The following is a 17,744-nucleotide window of genomic DNA, read 5'->3' on the forward strand; positions in this document are numbered from 1 at the left end:
AAAGTTCAATTTGTTTCTGATTATCATTCAGTCAAAGATGAAGAATATATACTTTGGCACTTTAACAATCACTAAGTGTCGACCATGTACAAGTTACTGTGAATGGAGGAAAAGAGGGAAGAGGAAAGTTTAATCAAAGAATAAAATAGGGCGTCCCTGGTGGCGCAGTGGTTGAGAGTCCGCCTGCCGATGCAGGGGACACGGGTTCGTGCCCCGGTCCGGGAGGATCCCGCATGCCGCGGAGCGGCTGGGCCCGTGAGCCATGGCCGCTGGGCCTGCGCGCCTGGAGCCTGTGCTCCGCAACGGGAGAAGCCACAGCAGTGAGAGGCCCGCGTACAGCAAAAAAAAAATAAAAATAAATAAAAATAAAAAAAATAAAATAAAATAAAGGGGGTGAGGTGTGTGGAATGAAAGGACTGTGTGTGGAACATGCTGGTATCTGAAGTCCAGCCTCAGAATTCAGAGTCTCTGCCATTTACCCTGTAATAGTATCACCACATTAAAGAAGAAAGTCCCAGTCAATCAATTCAATCAATCAACAAACATCTGAGGACTTACTAGGTTTAGAGAGCACAGGGAAATCACAAGAATGATACATATGGTTACCTATCTACTGGTATTCATAAATGAAGGTATAGTTTGTGAAGGGGAATGGGTGGCTTAGAAGGGCACAGACAACAAGGTCACTGTTTTCCCCAAGCTCTAGTCTCTCACCCTGGCCCGAGGCACAACTTGAGGAAAGATGCTAGTGTAATTCCCAATGTACACAGCTCTGCCTCATGGCTGGCCTGCCCCAACACAGATGGGAGGTGTGCTGAAGCACGCTCTCCCACCAGTGAGGCTCAAAAGCCTCCAGTGTATCTTTAAGGCAAGAAGAGTGAAAAGAAAATAGAGTGATATACCAAATCCAGATCACAAAGAAAATGGGCTCTACTACAGACTTTGAAAAAAGCAAAAAAAGGATCATTGTGCAACATGACCATAGACTGAGGGTACTTCCCTGGTGGTGCAGTGGTTAAGAATCTGCCTGCCAATGCAGGGGACATGGGTTTGATCCCTGGTCCGGGAAGATCCCACATGCCGTGGAGCAACTAAGCCCGTGCACCACAACTACTGAGCCTGTGTGCCACAACTACTGAGCCCGAGCGCCCAAGAGCCCACGTGCTGCAACTACTGAGCCCACATGCTGCAACTACTGAAGCCCGTGCTCCTCCACAGAGAAGCCACTGCAATGAGAAGCCCGCGCACCACAATGAAGAGTAGCCCCTGCTCACCGCAACTAGAGAAAGCCCACACGCAGCAACAAAGGCCCAACACAGCCAAAAACAAAAACAGAGAATACAAATCAGACATTAACCAATATGAAAACCTGCCCCGATTAAAGGGACAGATGAGAAATCAATCGAGGACAGAGACAGCAGAGAACAAAATAGAAGCAGATGAAAAATACAGGAGGTAGGATAACACCCTAGGTAAGTATGGCTTGTCAAGAAGAAACATCTAGCAGGTTTCATCTCCCTCAGCAACCACCTCATCAGACAATGCGGCACAGTCACTCTGACCCTGTGTGCAGGCCGTGCTGCAGAGCTTTGAGCTCCCTTCTCTAGGTCTCCAGGTTTCATCTGCAAATGCGGGAACTGTATTCAATGACCTCACAGTTTCCTTCCAGTGCCTCCCTATGACTACAGAAGCCAGCAAGTGTGTGTGCCAAGACACACTCTGCCACTGTGGTACCAAGTCACAGCACTGTGCTTTGGTCAGATTTTCGAAGAGAAGCTCTTATCAAGGGTACTTGTGCTACCACCCAGACTCCCGGGTCAGACCGGAATCAATTGTACACATCCATCCTCTTCAGGGACTTCACTCCTGTTAAAAGAGCAGTTATAACCGCTGGCGGACTGTCATCTGCTCAGCTCTTACGACATGTTAGGTGGCACACAAAGGTAGATGGCACCTTTGCCCTTGCCTGTCCTGTGGGGAGATACGAGGTGCACAAGGGACCCAATGGAGTGCAAGTCAATAGCTGGCAAAAGACAGGCAGGGATACGTACGTGTTTTTCCCCTTCAATCTTCTTGTCGGCCACCTGCATTGCATCCAGATATTTAAAATGCAATTCCATCAGCCTGTCAACCTGAAAGAGAGGTACTTCACAGGCATGAGTGAGAAAGGAAGAGTACACCAAGGCAAGAGGACACTGGAGCTCCTATTCGTCTTACTGTCACTCCCCACAAAGGGAGAGCCACTCTACCACTTCTCACTCTGGATGTGAGCTTTGCTGTGGAACACGTCAGGAATGGATCAAACGGCTCGGGCAGAACAAAGCAAACACTTAGCATGCATGCAGTTTGAACACAGGCCATTCCCGAAGGACACTATGCATTCCCAGCCCTTCTAGGTCTCCCCTGAATTCACGTTGTTAAAAACAAACAAATAAATAAAAATTCAAGTCCCTTCTTGCACAGAGAAGAAGCGTGAAGTTACATACTTGATATTCACTTAGAACTATACAGAAATTTCTTTTTTCAAACTGAAACCTTTCATGTTCAGATTCTGCCCCAGAGCTGATCTTTTTTTAAAAAAGGTCTAAGTAAAATCTCTTTAGTTGCTTTTCAGTCAGAAGAGAGTGCAAGAAAAACTCCTTCACAACTTAAAAAAAGCCCCTGACTTTTGCTTAGCAATAACCTAAAAATCAGTTTCAAACTCAGCGAAAGTCATGCTTCAAACATGGCCTGAGGAATACTGAGTGGGCTTGAAAGTTTCATTTTTTCCCTAAGACTTCCAAAAGATTGAAGGAACACTGTGAAGCCAGCCTAAATTTCTAACCTCTGTTTTTACTGGGTTGGCACCACTATGGTTCTTGGCAACCCTGGTATTTATCCAGGAGCTGGTATTGATTAATAGTAGATGTTGCTTCAACACAGCATCAGACAGTCAGGAAGACTGTGCCCAAACCTTCCCTGGTTAACAATGATGACCCTAAGATCTTATATATTTCAGTTTACAAAGTATTCTCATATCCACTATATCCTTAAACATTAGAAAAACCTGATAAGGCAGGCAGGGAAGATAGAGAGCAACCCTAATCTTAAAGATGAGGAAGCTGACGCACAGACATTAGAAAATGTCACCAGGGTGACATGATTGCTAAGATGTTCTGTGTCCTAACCCAATGTCCTCTTCTTTTCTTTCTTTTTTTTTTTTTGCAAACAACAATTGCACTTATTTGTATTACTTACATGGTAACAGATGGTTTCACTGCATATTAAGAATTTTTAAAGCACTGACCTGATCTTTTCCTCCTCATCTCAATGATCCATAATGGTACACTGTTGCGTACAGAAATGGTTTCAAAATATTTGGGGTCAAGGGTGATGATGCATTAGGAGATGAGAGGCAGAATAACTAGAAAAACCTTTGAGATCCAAACCAATGGAGCCCAGATGCTGGAGAAGATATTTTAGGGCAGGAACACTTAACCCAGCACTCCTCAGATCACATCAGGGAGATAGTGATTCTATTCCCGCTGGTCCCAGTCCCATCTTTACAGTCCAACAAGCACCCACCTTCTCACTGTCATTTTCAGTGAATTTATTCAGAAGCCGGGTCCGCTGCTGCCCTCTCAGGTTCCGCAGGAGGGAAGCCAGGATCGAACAGACATGCTCTGGGTTGGGAAGGAGAAAAGAGAACATGCTGTGATCAGAGCAGTAATTATTACCTCTCTTCAAGCCTGGTCTGATTCTATTGAAGGAGGAATAAGTAGATCTTCCCTGACTGCTGCTATTGATTAATAAGAGAAGAACCTAAATTGTGTCAATGGAAAACTGAACTGATTTTCACATACGGTGCAAGAAACATATTCAAAAGGGATTATATCCCCAAGGACAACTTGAGCAAGTGAATCAAAACTAAGTTAGAATTTCTGTTCTGCCTATAATTAATTGAGTTTTATTGTCCGCAACAGAACCTCAAACTAACCCCCCCATTTACAGAAATAACCTGTAAATAGAGGATGAATACTAACCATGAGGTGAGCACATAATGAACAAATAAGACATGTTCTACCATATTCTCAAATTACCTTATAACTTTCCCAGGTAAATATCTGAGAATTAAATAAGAAATATGAAAGGGTCCCAGTGCTATCACTTACATTCTGGTGCACCTAAAATCCCTACCTCAAGTTTAAAGACAGCAGGACAGTAAGGACTTCAAAAGGATAACAATGTTTTTTCAGTCCACATAATCTATAGGCTTCTATTATGAGATACTATTCTTCTAGCCAGGGAAGAGGGTAATTGAAGGGTATATTATAGGCTTCAGCTGTAAAGAGGTTCTTTTCTTTAAAAAGAATTTTTAAAAACCAAGGATAATGACGTTGAAAAGGAGATGGCAGAGTAAAGTTTGTTTTGAAATAAAATGCTCACAGTGTGGGCAACGAATATTCTGTTTGAAAACTGACTGAACATCTTCATATGCCAAAGTCTGAGTTCTCAAAAAGTCAATTTCCTCACTTACATCAGAGAAGCCTTCCTCACTACTTCATTTCCCCAGTCTCGTAATGCCAGAGTTATTCAGTCTTTAGACTTCTATTTCTACCTCCTACGCCTTCTTCTACCTACCTTCACCTCCCTGGGGATCTCATCTAGTCCCACAGCCTTAAAGACCATTTACGTGCTGACAACTCCCAAACTTGTGTCTACAGGCCAGTCCTGTTTTCTGAACACAGGCTCATGAATTCACCTGTCTACCTGCTCTCTCCACTTGGTTGTCTAACAGGTCCTTTAAACTGAACATGGTTTTGGAACCAAGCCCCTGACCTCCCTCCTCAGGCCTGTCCCCAGTTTGTTCCACTGAGTTAATGGCAACCAGGTCCTCCAGTTTCTCAAGCCAAAAACAGTGGCGATATCCTTGATTCTCTTCTTTCTCACACGTCCCACAGAAACCTTGTCAGCTGTAGTTTCAGATTACACCCAGAACTCCATGTCTTCTTACTGCTACCCCCACTGCCATTACACTGGTCCACAGCACCATCACTTCTTGCTTGGAATACTCAACAGCCTGCTTGTGGGGCTCTCTGCTTCCACCCTTGCCGGCTTTGGCCTGATCTCCATAGAGCAGTCAGAATGATCCTTAAGGTTAAAACCTAAGTCAGACCCTATCATTCTTCTGTGTAAAACCCTCTAATGGCTCCCCGCTCATTCAGACTAAATGCTGTTTCTAACGTCAGACAGGCTTCTGCCCTGGGGCCTCTGTACTTACTGTTTTCCTTGCCTGAGATGCTCCTCACCAGACTATCTGCATGGCTCAACCTTCAAATCTAGTTTTACTCAACTGTCATCTTCTCAATGAGGCTTTTCCTTGACCACCCTATTTAAAAATGCAGTGCTCCAACACCACCGATTTCCAAGTCTTAACTGCTTTATTTTTCTCTTCAGCATGCATTATCTTCTAAAATACTGTATAATTATTTGTTTTGTTCACTGCCACCCTTCAATTAGAATATAAGCTCCTTGAAGGAAGGGATTTTTGTCTGCTTTGTTCATTGGTATATCCCTGGTCCCACAACAATGTCTAGCACATAGTAGGTGCTTTAGAAATATCTGCTGAATAAATGGGAAGAAAGCAGGCTCTCAATACAGGTTTTTGGTGGTGGTGGTGGTGGAACCAGACAAACCAATCACTCTTGAACTCTGGGTATTTTTCAAATGCCTTTGAATAGCTTTCACCTTTTGTATATAGTGCCTATCCCAAGTTCAGAATAATAGCACCCTTGCATTGGTAATATGCTCTCAAACCATCAGTTACAAAACGGTCCTTAAAGATATTTTGCATTTGGGAGCAAGTGGATGACTTTTTCTTAGGGAGCCATCAGTTTGAATAAAATATCTCTAGTCAGTAGATTCACTTTTTTAAGTATAAATTTTTTCTTAAAATATGCTGTGGAGAGAGGTATTATACCTTCTCAAGACCCCAAGTTCACCCCAATATCTTTCTTCTAACTTCCGATGTAAAGCTGGGATTGAGCTGGTATAAGCTCCACCTTGATAAAAAGGAAGGGGCACGGAACAGGAGTAGGGTGAGATGAGGGTAGAAAGTGGCGAGTGGACAGAATAGGACCTGTCTTCACAGGAAGGCAAAAACCATCATGAACCTAGGGTAAGGAACCAAGACAGCTCAGCTCAGGGTGACAAAGTATAATAAGAAGGGACGTCTTTGGAGGCTCACATCAGGCAAAAACAACAACAAAAAAACAAACTTCTGTGTATGTCAAGGAGAGAAGATTAGAGGAAGGAAGAGTGGGGGACGTAATTAGTTCTGCAATCTTGGGCCAAGCAACTGGATGTGGCTCTGATCTCTTCAAGTTGGTGAACAGATGTGGCACAGGCCATAAAAAATGCAGTGAATTTTAACAAGCTTAGTTTTGAAACTTTGAAATTACTCAGCATGACAACTGCTAACAATTTCCATGTGTATATATGACAATCTGACAACCATAGAGGAAGAAAAAAAAAACTCAGCCAGAGAGTTCTCATAGATTATCTAGGCCAAATCTCTTATTGTACCTATAGAAAAATCAAGGCCCAGAGAGAAGTGACTTGTCCACACAGCTAATTGGTGAAAGAGGTAGAACCCAAATTTCAGATTACTCACTCAATCATTCACTGACCACTTACCTCTGTGCCTGGCAAGCACTTGGTTATCAGGGCCTCCAAGCAACATAGTATCCCTAACCTTAAGGAGCTCTGTGTTTAGTGGGGAAAACAAAACAATAATTACAGTGCAGTGTGACAAGTTCCATCACTGAGGTCGGCGGAGGGGATCTGGGGAGCACAGACAAGGTATAGCTGACCTAGAGGAATTCCCACTGGAGGTAACAAACAACTGAAAATCTTAAAACAAAACAAAACTAAAAAGCCGTGGCTGACAACTAGATAGAGAAGATAGAGCACTCCAGGCAGAAGGAACAATATATGCAAAGGCCGGTTTGGATGGCGTATCACATACACATGGGGGAGGAGAGGCCAGTCAGGTGGGGAAAGGCTGGAGCAAAAAGCGACAAGGATCCACCAATGAATTTTAAGCTGTAGACAGGTAAGACTAGATATGAGTTTAGACCAATCCCTGGCTGCTAGATTCCTTTTAGAGATCAAGATAATGTTTCTCTGTCCTGATAAATTTTTTGTGCTTTTTACCTGAGTTACCCCTTTGCCTTGGCTGTTAAGAAGCTCAAAGGTGAGTCCATGCTCAACCACAGGAGACAATTTCTTTTAGTACTTTATTATTGACTCTCTCCATCCTCCACCAATGGATTTTAAAATAAAAGGAATGGATGCATATGGTAACAACCAAACTATACAAAAAGGTATGAATGTCCACAACAAATATTTATTGAGCACGTACTAGTATTTTTCTTTTCTCATACTCCTCTCACTACCCTGTTCATCTCTCCCAAAGGACAAAAAACTACTAGTATCTTGTGTACACTTACAGGAGGGGGGAAAAATATATATATATATATACACACATATATTCTCTACTATGTTTTTCCATATCAGCACATACTTTTTTTTTTACTGGCTGTCAGGAATTCCACTGAACTTATTTATCATAATTTAACTAATGCCCCAGTCATGGATATTAGGTGGGTTCCAGTTTTGGGTTGTTTGTTGTTTTTGCTATTAGAAACAATGCTGCAATGAACGTCCATGGACACGTATTCTGGCACATATACCTTTATTTCTGGCATGGATACACTTTTGCATATATATTCTTATGGCAAATTCCTAGAAGTGGAAGTGGTGAATCAAAAGCTATTGACATATAAAATGTTGAAAGACATTGACAAATTGTCTTCCAAGAAGGTTGTACCAATTAACTTCCACTCTCAGTATGTGTATGTGTGTGTATCTACGTGTTTTGTACGTACAAAAAGCTTTGATGATTACCTTTTATATGTGGGAAGCATGTAACTTAGTAGGAAAAGCTTACATTTTGGAGTCAGACAACATAGGTTCAAATCTAAGCTCCTACCACTTGCTCAAGGGCATGACCTTAGATACTTGCTCAAGGGCATGACCTTAGATACTTGCTCAAGGGCATGACCTTAAGTTAATTAACCAGAATGTGCTGGGAAACACCTACATGCACATACACATATATCATACATACACACTGAGAGTGGAAGTATAATTTTACATACATAGTGTAAAAGAATATCTGTTTTCCCATATCCTCACTCAGATTGGATAATATCCAACTTAGAAATTATGACAACCTTGTAGGTGAAAAATGGGATCTTCTTTCGATTAGCATGTTTTTATTTTTGTTATGAATAAGGTCAAACACCTTTTCTGATGTTTACTGACCACTTGTATTGCTCTCTGTGTGAACTGCCTGGCCTTATCCTTTGCCCATTTTGATTTCTATGAGCTCTTTGTAAATTAAGAATATTACCCTTTTGTCTTCTACACTGCAAATATTTCCCCCAGTTTGACATCTGTCTTTTGACAAATTCTTACTCAAAGCTAAGATTTAGTATCACCATATTGTTTTGCTGTAAGTTGCTTCAAATTCCGGTATGAAAGTAAGCAGGGTACAATAATAACTGTCACCAATTTATTGTGTATCAATAACAGTAGGCTTGAGTCTGTACACAATTTTCTCATTGAATCTTCACTACTAAGCTATGCAAAAGGTACTGTTCTCATTTCTGATTTATTATGCAGAATCCAAGTGTCAGAGAGGTTAATCAATTTACTTAGTAGGTCATGTCCTTGAGAGAGTGGTGGGAACTTAGATTTGAACCCATGTTGTCTGGCTCCAAAATGGAAGCTTTTCCTACTAGGTTACATGCTCCCATATATAAAAGGTAACCATCAAAGCTTTTAAAGAAGAAGCTTTTATGATAAAAGAGATCAGAAACTAAACCATGCAAAGCCTGAAAATGTGCTTCATGGGGGGGGGCTCACTGTGTCCAAAAGACAGGCACTATGTAAATGTGGATTAAGAAAAAAGTCAATAGTTTTAACAAGAGGAAAGTGAAGCGAAAGGCCATATGGAGGTAAGACATGAATAACACCCTTCTTTTCTCTTTTACTGAATTACCCTTTCCAGAAGCAATTTCTAGCAGAGTCCAAATAAAGAAGTGACTTTGAGTTCTGGGCAGTTCCACAAATACTAAACCAAAACTTCTCAATAATTCTCCCACTTAATCTTCCTGATTAAAATGGATGAGGAGTTGCAAGAGAATGTTCTTTTATTTTTTGGGGGGGGGAGGGCCACACTGCACGGCTTGCGCAATCTTAGTTCCCCGACCAAGGATTGAACCCAGGCCCTGGCAGTGAGAGCACAGAGTCCTAACCACTGGACCATCAGGGAATTCCCAAGAGAATGTTCTTTATACACCTCAAGAAGATGGGATGTGGGGTGCTGGTGGCACAGAGAGAGTGTCAGGAGCTGTAATTTTCAAAGAGGAAAATATAATATAGAGGAGAATCATTTTTTCTGGAACTAGATCATATTAGCATGTATTTCCACAGCTCATCCCAGCCTGGAACAGGAGATACCTTGATCAATTGCAGTGGTATACTAAGAACAAATGACATATACCTATTAGTTTGGGATTTTAAGTAAAGGACAGGTTGTCATAGGCAGACCTGAATCTGCCTATGTTCTTTGCATCTCTCTCTCTGGGTGCTGTGGCTGGTCGTAGGTCACTGGTGCCTGCCAGATAGGAAAACACTTCATTCACCCTAAGTTTTGCGCATACACATGAGTGCAAACACACACACACACACACACGCTTTCATTAGCCACTAATAAATGTAGCTTCCCTAGGAACAGATTTCAGCCCAAGGTGGTGTCAATTTCTCACGCACCAAGGAGATGGGGAGAGCTGCTGGCACAGAGAGCAGGGGAGATAACAGGTTTATCTGCTGGCCAACACCGCTCAGCTGCTCTGTCATTTCGACAGGTTAAAATGGAGGTGAAGGATGGCTATGGAGCTGTCAGTATAGACAGGGTGGATGTGGGGGCCCCACTGCAGAGAACAACCTCTAAGGCAGGACCCAGGAAGAGCAGAACATACGCACGCACATGCACACACATTAAAGGAATCCACAAGGCGCAGGGAGGGGAAGGTCACGCAAATCTACACTTTGAAGTCACTAGGTAAGGAGGCAGGGGTCTTGGTGGAGAATTAGAGAGACAGTATTGAAACTGTGTGCCAGTGTGAGTCCCTTCCTGCTGGGTGCCTTGCTCAACAGTCAGACAACTGACTGCCTCAGACACTAATTAGTGAAACTGCCTAGAGGAGTGGTTCTGGCCCATTCTTCCCCCTGCTCAAATCCCTTCAGGGCCTCTCAAGAGTGATTAGCAATGGGTTAGACCCCCCTGGATATATGCAATGGGGGCTAAAAGTTTGATCCTCTAGGGTCAATCAGAATTCTGTAATTTTCAGACCTGAAAGGAGAATTAGAAATCTTTGGTTCAACTCCTCTGGGATTTCGAGTATAGAAACAAGAGCCCTGACAAAGGATGTGATTTGCTGCTTCCAGTCAAAAGTATCTTTCTAGGCCACTGAAATCTAGATCTGCAATTTGTCCCCCCAGTCCTTATTTTTTCCTTCTTAAAATCATGACAAACACTTGAGAATCTGATGAACCCTTATGCATGCTATTACCTCCCATATATATAGATACAAATGCCACATTTCCATGAAGTTTCAGAGCGTTCCCATCTCTTAGGGATGGCTCTTGGGTTAAGAACCCAAGATCCAGTATACCCAGATCAGAGGTCTTTCCAGAATGGCACAACCAGACTGTGGCAATCACTCTAACCAGCCTCCTGCAGTATGTGCCACTTTTGTAAAGAATGAGATGGAAGTGCATTTCCCATCCTCATTCTTAAAAAAGTATGGTCCAAATCCCAGTAGGCTAACATCACCTCTCTGTGAGGAGAGTTATTCACCCAGACGGGCCTATAAACAACTAGGCCTATCAGTGTCCTACTGCTGAAAGGTACACTGAGAGGACTAACTCCAGGGACCTCCTCCAGAAATGCCAAGTTAATTAATTAATTACGTGGGGCTTCAGGATCAGACGGACTTGGACTCAAATCTTGCCTCTGACACTCACTAGCTGGTTAAACTAAACCACTGGCATACTGTTTAATCTCTGAGCCTCAGTTCTCTTATTTGTAAAATGCGGCTGTCCCTTCTATCTATTAAATCCATTGTATCAAGTGAGATATGTACACAGTAGGCACTCAACAGACATTAGTTTGAGATCTGCTGCATTGAAAAAGAGCATCACAAGAGATTCTCTCACTGAGGCACCTGTCAGAGATCGCCACCTCACTCCTTCTGTACTGCATCCTGATCACATGTTGGCAACCGAACATGTTTCAGTCGGCCTGGGCTATTCTAACTAGCCCCTGCTGAGATAAATAGGAACTTAGATGGCTTGACTTTCTCAGCTGGTAGGGCTATTTTCTACAACTCGAGATTTGTTCTAACTCTAAAATGGAACAAGGCCAACTTCACTCAGACTCTTTAATCCCACAATAAATTAAAATAAAGACCTTATGTGTGGTTGCCTATAAAGCCAAATAATACAAGATTCTGGGAGACCTGCAAACAGTCCTGAGGTGGGCAGTGGCTATTTATCAGTAAGCTGAAGGACACAGCACATCTAAGCAGAGATGGTTCTTGCCTTTTGATCTTGCTGCAAGAACTGAAAACACAACACATGATCTGCAGAGGAAATGAAAAAGACACTCTCCTTTATGAGTTTTATAACCACAGGACAAGTAATTACAGGGCACAAAGTGGTACATCCACCAGCCATTCCTTTACTCAAACTTCTGAGTACCTACTGTGTGCCAGGCAATGTACTAAGTACTGGGACCGTAGAGATGAAAGAAGATGTTCCACTCTAGAGAAGCTCATCCTCATCATCTTATGGGCAAGGCTGGAGGTGTTACACTGGCAAGCAAATGTCTGTGAGCTCACAACCCCAAATTTTCTATGGCAAAGCTGGTAGACAGAAGCTAGAATTTTGGGTTCTAGGAGCACAAATTTGGACCACATTCTCGAATCCTGGGACAAATGGACTATTATTTATATTAGCAAGTCTCCCAAGGTGAGGACTGGGGTGGAGGTAGGGAACAGAGGGAAGAAGGTGACAAGGTGCTCAGTAATAATCCCCAAATGTGACTTCCTCATCCTTCTGTGCCTCTGGATTTCAGAGGTGTCCCACCTGCATCTCTGTTGGAGTTTTGGTCCCATGAGGCAGGGGAAGATTATATTTACCAGAAAGGAAAAGGAGGCATTAACCAGCTGAGCTGGGCCACAGGACTATCTTTGGGACAGGAACTGACACTGATTTATTCATTTATTCATAAGATAGAATCCTACAACATATAAGATACAGTGTTTGGGGACTGAGACAATCAGGCAATCCTGCCCGCTAGGTGACTGAGGTATACTATGTCTAAAATTACTTGACAGAAAGTGATAGTGAATGGGAAAGGGGCAAAAACTACTAATGAGGCAAATACTCTTCCAGTGAGGATATCTGGGGAGGCTGGTAGGCAAGATGGCACTTGAGCGGAGCCTTGAAGAACAGAAGCAGGTAAGAGAAGAGCCTCGGCAGGAGAAGGGGCAATGGGAACAACATTATTCCAAACAGATGGACAAGCGCGAAGCAAAGGCCTTAAGTTGAAACGTACAGGGTACAGGCAATGAACTGGGAGGAGATCAGTGTGGTGGGAGGGAAGGGGGACAAAAGGTGATTAGGTTGGAAAGGTGGGGGAGGGGTGCAGATAATGGATAAATGTACATGCTGGACTATGGAAAGTGGACCCTAACCAACACCCCAATAGCCTGGAATTTAAATACTGGCCCAGCATGGCTCATTGGGGAATGAATTCAGGGCTGATCTGCCCACCCAGCTTCAGAGCCTGTACCTCCTTCCAGCAGCCCAAATGGTTAAGAAAGATATGGGTCAGCCAGAGTTCTGTTCTTAGGATGGAAACGGTCCCTGTACTTCAACCAGCAGGCCCATGTCACGGCAAGATCTTGCAGGGCCACTTTAAAATTCAAGGCCATGCTGAAGAGCTGCCTTTGTTTTTAAGGCCATTAGCTCTTTTGTTTTCATGAAATCACACAGAAGTGATCTTCCCTCATTTCTAAAATGAAAGCCATCTCTGTTTTATTGCTGAACCTTGCTGCCCACCTCCCCCTGAGCTCCCCCAGATGGAGAGACATCCTGCTTTCTGGTAAGACTCTAGATGCAAACAGGATGTTTAAAATACCCTAATTAGATCGATCTTGACTTCAGCACTGGTGTGTTGGAATACAGATTAATCTGCTCCATGCCTGGCACTGGCAGCTGAAGCAGCAGGAGGCCCTGTCAAATAAAGCCGTAACATCACACTGCTCTGCCTTTATTATTATTTTTTCCCTTTCTACATTTCATTATAATGGACATCTGCCTAGCAGGGGATGTGGTAAACCAAGAAGAGTCATGCATGTGCACTCAGCCACTCCAGTTGAATATTGATGCAAGTCAAACACTCTTTTCAAGACAGATGGATCTGTGTTAAGCATCTATATATAGTCCCTTTTAACACATACACAAAATACATATATTCCTATTCTTCACAAACATTTACTGAACCCTGGCAGGCACTGGGCTAGAGACTGGGGACATAAAGAGGCAAAATTTATTGTAAACCTATTATGTGCCTATGTGTGCTCTGCATGTATTACTTTATTTAATTCTCACAACAATCCTTTGAACCATGTTTATTATCCTCCCCATTTTACAGATAAGAGACTAGAGACTCAGCTAGGAAAAGAAATTTGCCTCCCAGGGTTTCACAGCTAATTAGGAAGTAACCTCATTAGTTCCACTATAATAAAACTTGATTATTCTCCTCAAGAGTTAAAAAATACCCAATAAGCATATTAAAAAAGCATTCAGCCTCAATAGTAATACAAATAAAATGAGACAGTTTCATTTGATAAAGTTTTCAAAATACCTGACGCCTGGAAGGCTGTGGGGAGCTCCCATAAGCTCTCCTACACTGCTGGCCCTATGAGTACTGATGACGCGGTACTGAAACCGCTTTTGCTATGTGAATCTCCGCAACAGATGGTAAGCTCCTCCAAGGCATGGTCCATCTTATTCACTGACACACCTCAGTGTCTAGCCTTGTGCCAGAGATTCAACTAATACTGAATTTGACATCCTAACTAAACAGCATGGTAAGCGAGATGTGAACTTGGAATATAAATGATGAGACTCCTGAAGGCCATTTTTCCAAAAAGTAGTTTTTAGTATGTTTGTTGTTTGCAATTTTGAATGCATTTTCCATCGAAACAGGCCCACTGAAACCCATTTAACCTGAAATACAGCCAAAATTAATTCAGTATTCTCATTTTTCAGTTGCAGTGAGATTCTACAAAGTGTCTAAGCATCTACTGGGTACAAAGCAATATGACAGGTGTTGCTTTTTAAAAATTTAGTTTCACTTCCCCATGGGATTTCTTTCCTTCCTTTCAGAGTTCCAATACCACTATGGATTTAAGAAAGTGTTTAAGTACTAGCTTAACTAATTTACAGATTTGAATCTGTGGGAAAATGGGCCTTACAGCAAGAAAGGGATATGTATGCCCAAGAAATGCTTCTTTCTGCTACACAATTATTCTCCAAGGACTCAGAGTGAAACAAAAACAAAAACAAAAACAAAAACAGAGGGATGTGGCATCTAATTCTCCCAACTCAGGGCTTGAGCTGAAAGCATGAAGTTCCCTAAAAGTCTAATGTTCATATATCAGGGAAGGCCCATATCTTAGATGGGCTGAAGGAGAGGTCCATAGAACTCTAAGTGTCTGCCACGTGCATACGCAACTGTCTCCTTGGAAAATGATTCCAATCTGTAGTTTTCTATGGCTCCTACGAGGTGCTTTCTCAGTGAAACCAACCCTATCACTCCAGCAGAGGCAGTGTGGATTGGGGAATGATACTGGTTCTGGGGAGTACCACTCTGAGATGGCCTAGACAAGCTCTGCCCAAGAGAGGTGTTCTATACCAAGTGGCAGCATCCTGACTGGTAGAGACTGCCAGCTACCTACCCAATTTCTCTTCTTATTTCTTACTAATAGAACCTATATTTACTTGGTAATATGCCCAGCTTAAAAAAACAAACAACAAAAAACAAACCACCACTTCCCCTTATAGTTAGGTATGAATGTGTGACTAACTTTGGGTCAAGACTTAAGATGAACTGACATTTGGGACTTCCAGGAACGGCCATGACCCCTTCTGCCCTGCTCCCTTCCCCTTTTGCTTTTCTGTGGATTGGAATGTAGACATAGTAACTAAAACTAGAGGAACCATCTAAGACCATGAGGCAATCCTGAAAACAGAAGCCAGGCATTTGATAGGTGCCTGGGGTGCATTAAAAAGCAAGCAAACATCCCTGGCCCTGTGAAAAGGAAGAGAATGACAGAAGGAAGCTGGGCTCGGGCTGACACCTTGAAAGTGCCAGTCCAGTCCTGCTGACCTCTGGGCTGACTTTACATGAGACAGAAATAAACCTCAATGTGTTCTATTTTGTTTAAACCACTGTGATTTTGAGTCTCTGTTACTAGCAACAAACTGCAATTCCTAACTGATATACTAATTCAGTAAGTTCTTTTCCAGGAAGTCCAAAGACAGACTGCATCCTGAGAGTCAGGTATTTACCCCAAGAAAGCTGAGTGTGCAGTCTCAGTCATTTTTGGAACCAGCCACACATCCCAGTGGGAAAAATCCTAGAACCAGGAGTAACTGCTGGTGAAAGGTACATTCCCCTCTTTTCATCTGTCTTGAAGGATCTTCTCAGGACACTTTTCCATTATATTCTGGAGAACCTGGCTGGAAGGACTGATACAACTTTTTTTTTTTTTTTAAATTAAAAAAATTAACCCTCATCCTTGTAATGGCAGAAATGCATGCCTGGAGTTTCAGCACCTTTGTTTCCTCTCTGCATTCCCACCAATACTCACATAAGCAGCACTCACACCCAGTAGTATTTTGAAGAGCTGGTATGAGACGGCTCAGACGCTTGGTTTCTGACTCACCAGCCTGAGTCCTTTAGTGAGCCCCCTTGATGAAGCCATCTGAATGTCAGGTGTGGCTGGTTAGAGTTTACTTTCCTTTAGCACATCACTTAGGAGTATTTCATCGAAATTAAACTGACTCTGTGGCCTAGAAGCTCTTTCAGGTTTAAAAAGGTAAATTATACAGTTACCACTCCTCTCCCCACCCACGCCCTACAAAAAACATTAAAAAATCTTTAGATCCTAAAATGAGACAATCACTATGAGTATTTGTAATGTGGCTTTTTTTTTTTTTAAAGAGTCCTTTTCAATGGTTAGCTTACTGTATTCTCAAATAAGCCTAAAAGGTTAGGAAAGAACAGCAGAACCCTGTCATAACATGGATTTGGATATACTTAAGGTTAAACCTAAGTGCCAGAATTCTCCCACATTCTCCCCTTCCTCAGTGATTTCTTCGCTATTCCAATTTCCCACCTTCCAAGTATCAACCTGCCTTGGCTCAGGAGAGCTGATCATCACAGCCCCAAAGCAAGGGAGGTATTTTCACACTCCTCTGAAAGCCATCCCTGGATGCCTGCTTTAGATCAGAAATTCAGTTTAGGGGGAACAAAAAAGAAAGAAAGAAAAACCTGTTTCCAGGGCCTTCAGGGAATGATCTAAACCTACCTCTGCACGACTTTCATCTTATTCACCAGTCCTGCCTTTGCACTCTTCAAACAGCCACTGCTCCTCCTCCTATTCTTCCCACATTTAGCGGTAAAGTCCTCTTTTAAGGTGCTGCAGCCTCACCAACTGTTGGGCTCCACACACTCTTCCTCCAGACTCCAGGGCTTCGCTGATTTCCACAGAAACCAGAAAAACCTGCTCGCAGACCCAAGGCGGCCTTATGTTCATTTTCTTGAAGTCTGACTTCTTAACCCTTTTTCCATCAGCCAGTAATACAGCAGTGAAAGTACAGAAGGGATTTCAGTGCTGCACTAACACAGTTCTTTCACTTCCATTGTGAGACTAACGAACTAAACCATTCTATAATCTTGCACACACAAAAACTACCGGGAAAACACGCAGTCATCTCTGCGAAGTTGCTTCAGGATCATATTCTAACACGTATTAGACTGATAATAGGGAGGAGATAAAGGAACCTGGCTAATCCTAAAAAACACACGGCATTTGGGAAGACAGAGTCCATATTGTGTTTTACGAACAAGATATAATCAACAATTGGCAGATATATGGAGTACTTTGCCATCATCATTTTCTCACAAGCTAATTTTTCCATATACTCAGTACAACCATTTTACAGTTGTACAAATAAAGAACTAAGGGTCTGAGAGATTTATGTGCCTTTCCCGACGGGTCTTCCTCCCTTCTTCCCTCCCTTCCTTCCTTCCTTTCTTCCTTCCTTCCCTCCCTTCCTTCCTTTCTCTCTCTCTCTCTCTCTTCTTTTTTGCCTGCTCAGCTTGTGGGATCTCAGTTCCCGAACCAGGGACTGAACCTGGGCCATGGCAGTGAAACCTGAAGTCCTAACCACTAGGCCACAAGGGAACTCCCCCAATGGGTCTTTCTTAAGAGGAAAAAAACCATTTATTAGTGTTACATGCCAGGTTACTGTGCTAGGTGCTTCACACACTCTTT

At 42.7% G+C, this 17,744-nt stretch overlaps 1 protein-coding gene across 1 annotated transcript in view; it reads right to left on the reverse strand.

The window, feature by feature from the left end:
• Positions 1-17,744, reverse strand: part of CTNNBL1 (catenin beta like 1) — a 172,190-nt gene that overhangs the window by 31,414 nt on the left and 123,032 nt on the right. Inside the window, exons 12-13 of the mRNA XM_007447720.1 lie at positions 3,565-3,662; positions 2,052-2,132 (exon numbers count right to left, since the gene is read on the reverse strand). Coding sequence (XP_007447782.1) covers positions 2,052-2,132; positions 3,565-3,662 — 179 coding nt within the window. The remainder of the gene's footprint in view (positions 1-2,051; positions 2,133-3,564; positions 3,663-17,744) is intronic.

This window comes from Lipotes vexillifer, unplaced genomic scaffold, assembly GCF_000442215.2.
Source record: "Lipotes vexillifer unplaced genomic scaffold, Lipotes_vexillifer_v1.1 scaffold397, whole genome shotgun sequence".
Classification (NCBI taxonomy): domain Eukaryota; kingdom Metazoa; phylum Chordata; class Mammalia; order Artiodactyla; family Lipotidae; genus Lipotes; species Lipotes vexillifer.